Below are 10,757 nucleotides of genomic sequence, written 5' to 3'. Positions count from 1 at the left end.
ATACTAAGATCTAAAAAAAAAAAAAGGACCATGGGGCGCCACAGCCACGGGCGCTCCGCTAGTTGGTATGGAGCGCCCCAGCCACGGGCGGTCCGCTTGTGTTTTGGGCCTGGCGGTTGGGGCATTTTTAATAAAAAATTAAATGTAGAGTTATTTTTAAAATTAATTTTTTTTTAAGGATATTAATAAAAATGGCTGTTCATAACTCGTTTATTTTATAATTGTCAATATTAATCACCTCAATTCATTTCCTTATTTACTATAGAAATTTATTTCTCCGTTTATTATTGAAATTAATTTAGATGATTTGTCCTATAAATAAAAGCTTTATAATCTTGTATTATACACATGAGGAAAAAAAATATAAATAAAGAAGTAGTCATCTTTTTACATTCTTTCTATCTTATTTATTTTCTTTATTTTTATTTTGCAGCACGAACTTTAATATTTTTTATTTCCAATTTCATTTAAATAAATAATTGTTAAATGGAATAAGTTATTAATTTATAAATATTTTTTTAAATAATTATACAACAAAATTATCATTAATAACATTTGTACTAATTAACATAAAGGGTCCGTCCAAATGGCCTACGAAGCGAATTCGGATCCCTAAATAACTCAAATTTTGAGTTTGGATCCGGACCGTTCCATCTGTTTTGGTACGAATGTCAAAGGATTCCGGACATTCTACCTCAATCCGACTTGGTACGGAGCTACGGATATCAGACGATCCGATCCAAACTCAAAAGATCCGGATCCCGACATGACATAGCGCGGCAACGAAGAGCGCTAGAAACACGCCTGTTCCGAGTTTCTTGTAGGTTTGCTTAATCTCAGTGGTTGGATCGTGATCCGACGCTGTAGAATTAAAATGGTTTATTTTTTATTATACAGAATCTATGAATTCTATAAAGTTTTGTTTCAGAATTTTTTTTATAAACCATAATTAAAAAAAATTATGAAACTGATTATCCTTTTTTTTTCAAAAATCATAACAACTGAAATATTATTTCGGTCCGAATGTTTTTTTTAGGATCGAAATGACAATTTAGTTCGAGGTATTTTTATAATTTTTCAATATATTTTTTTCCCAAAATACGTGAAAACGATTGAGACTGGAATGACATCTCGGTTCTTATAATTTTTATAAAAAAATAAATCAATCAAACTAATTTGATAAAATATATTTTTTTATTTATAGTTTCTAGATTCTTTGTTTCAACCTTTTTTTTTTGTCTTTTACTTTATCTTCTGAAAAGTTGTTTTTGAAAATATTTTTGTATTTCTCTCTTTCCAGTTTTATGTTAGTGCTGTAGCGGAACAGAGGTTCTGTTTTGCCTTGCTCCACAAGGATTCCCAGTTTGTCATTTTATGGAAAGAAAAGCTGAAAGCAGAGCAGAGAGAAATTTTGACTGGACCAAGAGTCCAAGACCGTCTTCTTCTTCCTATCCATTTTCTTGAAAGCCTGGAGCATAGCGCCGACTTAACTATTTTACCTTTTTATACACCTTATCTCTGTTCTTAAAAATAGAACTGCCAAAAATAAAAACCCAGTTTAGAAAGCGAGGTGAACTCTCATTGTTCTCCCCTCATAAGAAAATAGTAAGGTCTCAATTTTAGATTTGAAATTGTTTTCCGGATTATCCCTTTGTTTTCTCTTGGTGGTTTATGGTAGTTCTATTTCTGAACTATTCCTTTTTAACCTTACATTTATGTTTTTTTGTTGGCTTATCAGTACAAACTACAAAGCAAAAATTGTAAGGCAAACTTAATTGGAAATTAGTTGATGTTTCTTTTTTTGCAAATTCTTCAGGTACATAGAAATTGCAGCAGCATTCGACATATAAATGGGGTCTCGTCTCTTCCAGGTACTTTGACTAAATTAAATTAGCAGAGTTATTCCTGTTAGCTTGTGCCGATATGTAAAGGTACCATAAACCACCAAAATGTGAATCATTAATGAAGAAACTTTAATAAAATAATTTTCTATCCAAATGATTTGGGTTTAGGGTTTATCCTTCTTTTTTTTTTTTTTTGAGGAAAGGTTTAGGGTTTATCCTGACATCATTTCACAAGTTAAGATATATATTAAGCTATTACTAGATGGGGGCAATAAATAGTTCCATGAAGTGAATAAGACTATAAGATTGGTAGTCAGGAAAAAAAAAGATATTGGAATTTGCAATATATTTAATTCATAGTAAATTTATCTCATTGTTATTTTTTATTATTTACTTTTTAAGTTCTATTTCAGAACGGTATACCTGTTGAGGGTGAAGCAGATGACGATGTACTTGCAACACCATTCACGCAAGAAATGTTCCTAAACGGGTTTAACTTGGAGCCGTTTGTAAATGAACTTGCTAGGATAAGACATAGCATGAAATGTCTCCAGCAGAAACATGAAGTTAAGGTATATTTGAGTAATTTTTTCCATCTCTGTACCAGTGCAAGGCGATATGCAGTGTGGTCTCGCTGGATCTCATTTTTGCTCCCTTACATTTTTTGTACTAGTAGAAATCGAAACTATGGCCGCAGTATGAGCAAGAGATAGAAAGCACAAGGAGAAAGTATGATTTGTTTCTCAAAATTGAAGATGCAACATTTAAGAAGGATAAGGCATTTCTAGAAGAATTAAGACAGAAGGTTGAGAGGGGTATATCGGTGGACAAAGAATTTAGAGCACGCTTTTTACAAACTATGGAGGCAGATGCATTACATGAAGGTAAAATACTCATATGATCAATACAGATGGAGATTTGTACTGGTTTTTACTGGTACCTAGTAGAAACAGAAAGCAATACATCCCAGATTATTTGGTACTGACAAAGATAGGTTTAGGAGTCCGGCCAACCAAATTGAGATATGGGGCCAGTTATGGCTGCTACCAGCAAAGCGTTCATGCAAATCGTCTTTTTCAGTTGGTCTTTTTGTGCCTATATTGGTTTAGTACTGTTAAGTTTCCATCATTATTCCATTTAGTCGACACCACATGATCTTGATCACCTTACATGACACGAAGTGGCAGTAAATATCACACACTGACACCACCACAGTAGTACAGGTCTCATGCCAGGACATCTCAACAATTCCATTTTGGGTACGGTTCCTCCCAAAGATCAGATCGAAGGACTCAAAATGGTCTCCATTTTGGACCCTGCTTCTCCCAAAGGTGTGGTCGAACAACTCAACAGTAGCTCCATTTTGGTTCCTGAACCTGGCACAAATCTCAGGAGTGACAATGTGGGACACACAGGTATTGGTACCTGATTCTCATTGATCCAGAAATCCTGACAAATCTTTTTGCTGGAGATAGTGTTTGCTGATATGATGTGAATACTCATGGAACCGACTAGAAATGTTGGCATTAGAACAGATGTTCTAAAATGTTGATAATTTTGATATTTTGTGATTTTTCTTTTTGTCACCTTGCATGGGGTACTAGTAATTGTTTGTGTGTTCACTGAGTTGGAAAATTTTGGGGTAAAATGTCCGGTTGAAATGACAATTTCAAATTAATTTTGAGGTTCGCCAGAAAATTAGCTCTGGTGGCTTGGCTTACTTTTGTGATACAAAGTTAATTGTTTTGAGAGTTGTTTGTTTTATTGCTAAAATTAACTGCATACAACATTTTTTTATTTTTTATTTTTTATTTTAACGTGCCTATTGCCATTCCTTCATTTAAAAGTGTTATTCCAATTAAGTTTGTAATTTATTACAGATGAATTGCTTTCACTATCTTTTATGGTACCAAATTAAGTGATGAGGGAAGGAATGTAATCAGAATTTTCAATCCTTTTATTCTAATATATATGAAATGAAATCAGCCTACGGGCTTTTGATGCAAAAAAAAATAATAATAATAATAATCTTTCTTATTTATTGAAATGTCCTCGTCTTTTAAATATTTCAGGATAATTGTCATTGTTCAATTAAACAATATATCAATTTTTCCTTTCGTATTCCAAAATATTTACTTTTTGAGTACCACAAATTATTCTCATCTCATTTTTCTGCTAATATTCCACAGCACAACACATAAATGGCGAACCTGCCCGCTTGATCTTTTTTTTAAAATATATAAAAGGCTTTTTAGCCCGTTTACACATCGTAACCAGAGATTGTATACAAAAGCGGATAAGCCTGTCTGCTAACCAAAATAAAATGCAGCCTACATATCAGTCATAACATCCGATAACAAACCAAAACATAAATATTAACTAATATAGAATAGAGTGTCTATGGTACTATGCATATCATGGGTTGGTCCGTGCTACGGTTCAATATTCGAGTTTTCAAAATCCTAACGGTCGATTCGAACCGTTCATCTTGTTCTCCATATTAATATGTATTTGGAGACCAAATTTTACATTTTTTGAAATTTTTTTATTATTTTTTTAGATATTTCAGGACCATCCAAAAACAGTGATTTTCAATAAATCTACTCGATTCAAACATCAGTCTAAATTATTTAAAATAAACTCGCCACTGTTTCACAAATGCAAAGCATCCTGAAATTGATAAAACACGTTTAAATTATTTTAATTATAAAAAAGAATCATGACTAACTTTTGAGTCAGTCCAAATTCATTGTTATTAATATATTCCAGTTGTTGACTTTACTTGTATTCTGTATAATTGCATATCGGTGAGTTAAAAACTATATTTTGTTCAAATTCGTTATTATTACTCTTTAATATATTCCAAGAGAAATATCAATTACAATTGTTAAACACTGTATTGCGTTCCTTGGTTTTTACTTTTTAGAAAAGAGCCATTTAATTCTAGAAATTAAATGCCTAAACAAAAAAAATTGGTTAGACTTTCAGAAGAAAATTGGAGCCCATTTAATAACTTTCAAGGTTAATACACTCAAAGCCACACCGCCGCCTACTTTCAAGTCTCAACTCAGCTCACCTCCTCTCAACTGTTTGTCAAAATGCTCCTGACAAGTATTGTCGGTTGGAACAAGTACCCATCTATCTTATCATTTTAACGCTGTCGAATCCCCCAATCCCCTCCACCTCGTCCAAGCGCACCATACAAGTCTCTTCCCCCAATCCTCAGCTCTCCTCTCTTCCTTTTTCAATGTGGTGTACTGGAACTCTCTTGCACGTCAACTGTTTGTGAAAATGCCCCTGAGAGATATTCTAGCTTCAAGCACCAGTTGTCCATGGCTACGCTGTGTCCACGTTTTCTAAACAAGTTCTCGACCTCTTCTTTGAAATGCAAAACTGAAGTAATCATACTGTACTCTCTTTAACCATGGTAACACGTCTGCCCTCCTGTGTTGGTTCCTGTATAGGTGCTTTGCATCTAGGCCAAAAATGTAGCACCTTGCTAATTTATGGTGCCTTTTTTTCTGTACTCAAATTATGTGTCATGTATTTGGTACTGCACATGAACAATTTGGGGTCCTCTGGACGTGCATGTTACCTGCTTGATAAAATGTCCCAAAGAGACATTACAATATGGATTCATTTTTTTTTAACCTTTATGTTGGGAAGTATCATTTAAATTTAATTTTCCAAATGGATAAATAACAGATAAAACCAAATAATTGCAGCTGTGAAGTTGGATGTTTTAGGAAGAAAATAGGGGTTTAGGTTATGAACCACTGGTCCACAACACCAGTTTAGTAAGGTTAAATACAAACAAAATAAGAGAATGAGAGAACACTGAGATTACCATAATGAGGGATACATCTACAATTGTATTTATTTTATATGTACTAGGGTATGGATCCGATAGCGAACTTAGGCACTGTCAGATGTTTTCCGAAACACCCACCTCCCTTTTGAGATTGAGTACTAACTATGTGCCTAAGGGCTTTCATTCAAAAAAAAGAGTACTAACTAGGTGCGTCATGTTGCGGCTCCGCCGCAACCATTATTTTTGTGAATGTTAGCGTACAGCATTTTTGTCATATCTCTTTGTTCACTTATCATTGTATTACTTACAAAAATAAGAGAATTAATAATTGAAAAAGTTCCTACTCAAATACCGCACTATATGGATAGTACTTGCACCTAAGCAAAAATCACCCATCTATTCTTAATTACAGGAAGCAATGAAGATAAAAGAAAATTATCTTGAACTTTAATAGTAACATGACAGTATTAAACAACTGGATTATCATTTTTTTTTTCATTTGATTTGTACATGGTATGGACTACGAAAAAGCATAAAATTGTATAGTTATGCAAACACCTGAAACAATGACAAATGAAATATAGTTGCAACAATATAGGCCTAAATATCTCTATCTACCACATTCTTAGAGCTGTTTTTAATGTTTTCCTTGGTATTTTTTGTCATTTTAGGTTATTTCTTGTACTAGTGAATAGACATTCAAATTGACATAGTGTACGAACAAAAGTTAAAAGTTCAGCAAGTGTACTAGTAGAAAGAGTAGATAATTTTTTATTTATAGTAATTATAAAAAAGAGATGTACGGAAACATACAGAGTACCTCGTTTTCAACCAATATAGTAAGATCGTCAGCACGGATCACGATCCACATTTTATGAATCTAAGGCAATGTCCACGATCCATCTTTTTTTTCTTTTTCTTTTTTGTAAAACGGTTTAAAATTGCAGTCTAAGTTTAAAAAAAAAAAATGGATCGTGGGCATTGCGTTAGAACCATAAAATGTGGATCGTGATCCGTGCTAACGATCTTATTATATTGGTTGAAAACGAGATACTTTATCTATTTTTTTACATCTCTTTTTTATAATTACTATGAATAAAAAAATCCCGAAATAGTAGCTTAAGGTGAAAAATAAGTTCATAATTAGTAGTAAATATTCATAACTATAACTGTTGCAACCTGGTACAATACAGCAGAGCTGATGTACAGGTGGAATTCTAAGAACTGTGCAGATCATAGTTCATATATTATCCTCATTTGTAAACCTAATTCAGTAGGAGGACATAAATGTCACTGTGTTAAATCAGAAACAGTGCATTTTTCTCTCATGCCGCAAATAGCTAGCTTATCCAGTATTAAAAGGGGAGAAGGATACACTCAAATAGAAGAGAGAGAGAGAGAGAGAGAGAGAGAGAGATGGTTATTAATATATTCCAAGTGCTGTGCTTACAATTGATGTTCATGTGCAAGTGCAGAAGTGCTATGCTTCCTTTAATTGTTAGATTTATGTGGCATGGTCAAAATGAATGGCTGAAAATTTAAAGAACCGTAATACTATAACGATTTCTTAGGACACTTTTAAAGGAACTGTTTAGTGCATTGGAAAACAAATATATACAATTATGTATGTTAAAAATGAGTTTTGAATTAGTAAAAATAAACAAAGATGGTCCTCAGTTCTAAAAGTTTCTCTCTAATTTTTTTACACGCTGAGGTGTATATCGCCCTTTTTTGTCATATGATGCGGACTCAGTGACAGTGAGTTACCTCTAGGCTCCTCGATATTAGCGCTTATACTTTGCGTGATTTCCCTCTGTCGGAAAATTGTCCTGTCAAATCATTTTTACTGTTACCTCTAGAGGGCGTGGCGCTAGTGAATTATAGTTGAGGGTCTTGTTAGATTTGTCTAATCAGTCGCCGAACAGCTGGCCGGAATAAACACAGGAAATTCTGTATAATTCACTGAACAATTTCGTATTTTGCTTGACACCTGATTTTGGCATATTCTTAACCTTTCGATACAGTCATGATACGCTTTAAAACATACTGATACGACCCATTTTCTTGCGGATAGGAAATTGATACAGCTACAAACGAATCTTATTTCCTTTTGTAGACCCCGCATGGACCCAAATGTTGTCTCCGTTTCATTTTTTTTGTGCACCAAGCAGTGAGCCGTGCAAATTCAATTAATTGAGAAAAAATCATGCTACAAGGAGAAGTCAAACCTTATTCTATGGACTATGGCTACTGCAACAATACCTTTTCCACTGAACTGGCCTTATATTTTATTTTTACAATGGAGTACTTCTTTTATTTAACGTATACAACATACTTTATCTAAGATTTTTAATATTTAATTTATATAATATAATTAAACTAATAAAAAATATATATAATAGACGTATTGTATCTGAAATTTTTTAAAATTACCGTATCGCCATATCAGATACGATACTCATACCCGTATCCGTGCAACATAGGTTGTATGTGTTTAATCTGGAGAGTTTAAATATTATAATTTTCAATGCTTTCATCGTATCTATATTTTTAAAATATTAATAATTTAAAATTTAAAACGTGAATATATTTTTACAAGTTCTTGATGACAAACTCAACAAAATTGAAATATTATAATTTTTCACATTTGCATAGTTAAAATAATGTAGATCATATCTTACAGTTGTATTTTAACTTTTAAATTTAAAATTTTAAGTTGCTAAAGTTTTTAAAAATAAAAACGTGACAAAAATATCAAAGACATTTGAACTCTCCTTATGTTTAATTCATATTTTTTATCTTATGAATAAAAATAATTGTCTAATAAGTTTTCTCTGACTATTCAACGTTTCAATTTACGCAGACGCTGAATAATTTAGCGTTTTGTTTAGTGCAAGAGCGCTGAATTATGCAACGTCCGTGTTATAAAATAAAATTTGGGAGAGTTGGATTGTACATATTATATATATATATATATATATATATATATATAGAGTTAGGCTTGGGTGCTATGGATAGCATAGTGGCATCTATGCTACGGCTCAATATTCGAGTTTTCAAAATCCAAACGGTCGATCCGAACCGTTCATTTTATTCTCCATATTAATATCTGCTTGGAGACCAAATTTTATAATTTTATGAATTTTTTTACTATTTATTAAGCCACTTTGAAAATCGCTAATCCAACGGTTTTACTGTTTTGTGCAGCCACCGTTGGATCAACAATTTTGTAAAATACTTAATAAATAGTAAAAAAATTCAGAAAAATGTAAAATTTGGTCTCCAAGCAGATATAATATATGGAGAATAAGATGAACGGTTCGGATCGACCGTTTGGATTTTGAAAACTCGAATATTGAGCCGTAGCATAGAGGCCACTATGCTATCCATAGCACCCCAGCCTAACTCTATATATATATATATATAGGAACATGCTAGCATGCTATGCATAGCATAGAACCCCTCCATGCAACGGCTCGGATTTCGAGTTTGTAAAATCCTAACGGTCGATCCGAACCGTTCATCTTGTTCTCCATATTAATATGTGTTTGGAGACCAAATTTTACATTTTTTGGAATTTTTTTACTATTTCTTTAGATTTATTGAAAATCGCTGTTTTTTTATGGTCCAGATTTGCTGAAAACAGCGATTTTCAATAAATCTAAAGAAATAGTAAAAAAATTCCAAAAAATGTAAAATTTGGTCTCCAAACACATATTAATATGGAGAACAAGATGAACGGTTCGGATCGACCATTAGGATTTTGAAAACTCGAAATCCAAGCCGTTGCATGGAGGGGTTCTATGCTATGCATAGCATGCTAGCATATTCCTATATATATATATATATATATATATATTTATGCAATGAAAAAAAAATTGGGTGATGAGTTGGTGATATGAGAATAAGATTATAAAAATGAGTTTTTCCTTTCTTTTCTCAAAAGATACGTTAAGTAGGTTTAATATTTTTTAAAATTTAATTTAGAAATATTTGTTTATTAAATAAAACAATTCGGTGGCTAGAGAACTGCATATGTATCTACCAATTATAATTTTGAATGAACATGATAAACTATAACAAAAAAAGGTTTATGAAGCAGGAGTTCGCGAACAAGTTTCAACAAATAAAGTGTTATGAGAATTAGCAGCAAATGTGATGTTTTCATGCGTAAAAGGTCGTCAGTTTGAAACCGGAATAAAAAATATTTTAAAAATATTTATAAAAAACATTCAAAATATTTGAACAAATAAAGTGTTATGTTATTATTATTGTTATTTTACTAAGACATCCGAAAACCTTTAACTCCAACCTACTAAAAAAAATAAAGTGTTATAATTTTTATCGTTGTAGTAAAAGAGGAGGGATCGGATGACACCATTTTTTGGTGACATCGGATAACATCATGCGTTTTTAAAGTTTTTAAAGTTCAAATGGTCGATCCAACCCGTTCAACTTGATGGATATGTTAAAATGTGCTTGCAGATCAAATTTTATATTTTTTGGAATTTTTTTACTATTTATTAAGTATTTAACAAAATCGCTATATTCAGACCGTTGAATTTTTGTACCCATCTTAATAAATAGTAAAAAAATTCAAAAAAAATATAAAATTTGATCTGCAAACACATTTTAACATATTCATCAAGTTGAACGGTTTGGATCAACCATTTGGACTTTGAAAATGCACGGTGTCATCCAATGTCACCAAAAAAGGGTGTCATCCGATCCTTCCTCACATTACAATTACTCAAATAACATAGATGTTAAATATCATTTTACAATACACGATCTTTTAAAGTAACGCTACAAATAACATTACTTGTATCTATTCCTTATCACATGATATTGCCAATAATATATAAAGTTGGATTGTGTCATCTTTATATTAAATTCGTTTCTTGATATCTTGAGTAAATTATTAATATATATAACCGCACTTCAATTATATTGCATGCATTGTAATTATACTTTACCAAATGACTCTTTAAATATCATCACTCATTATAAATGAGTGACAATGATACTATTGACATATGATTTTTTCCTATACAAGTTATATATAATAAACTAATATTTTTATCACCACTAACGATAAATAA

General features: G+C 32.0%; 1 protein-coding gene across 2 annotated transcripts; it reads left to right on the top strand.

Moving 5' to 3' along the window:
- Window positions 1–1,798: 1,798 nt before the first annotated feature.
- Window positions 1,799–3,432, top strand: LOC144571637 (uncharacterized). 2 transcript variants are annotated; one of them, XM_078320987.1, is made up of 4 exons: window positions 1,799–1,871; window positions 2,258–2,416; window positions 2,521–2,728; window positions 3,063–3,432. In XM_078320987.1, the coding sequence occupies exons 1-4, from the start codon at window positions 1,851–1,853 to the stop codon at window positions 3,281–3,283; spliced, it is 609 nt and encodes a 202-aa protein (XP_078177113.1). In that variant the 5' UTR covers window positions 1,799–1,850; the 3' UTR covers window positions 3,284–3,432. The 2 variants fall into 2 exon arrangements, with proteins under 2 accessions (XP_078177113.1, XP_078177114.1); XM_078320988.1 differs by having other exon boundaries at window positions 3,068–3,429.
- The last annotated feature ends 7,325 nt before the right edge of the window (window positions 3,433–10,757 follow it).

This window comes from Carex rostrata, chromosome 19 (assembly GCF_964058835.1).
Source record: "Carex rostrata chromosome 19, lpCarRost1.2, whole genome shotgun sequence".
NCBI classification, from domain to species: Eukaryota; Viridiplantae; Streptophyta; class Magnoliopsida; order Poales; family Cyperaceae; genus Carex; species Carex rostrata.
The sequence above is the reverse complement of the archived record's forward strand: the minus strand, read 5'-3'. Positions and strand labels throughout refer to the sequence as shown.

Excerpts from the sequence above, each read along its gene's own strand:
- LOC144571637 (XM_078320987.1), top strand. The coding sequence starts at position 1,851 with ATGGGGTCTCGTCTCTTCCAG. Across the intron at positions 1,872-2,257 it reads TGGGGTCTCGTCTCTTCCAG|AACGGTATACCTGTTGAGGG; the intron begins GTACTTTGACTA and ends GTTCTATTTCAG. Across the intron at positions 2,729-3,062 it reads GGCAGATGCATTACATGAAG|TACAGGTCTCATGCCAGGAC; the intron begins GTAAAATACTCA and ends CCACCACAGTAG.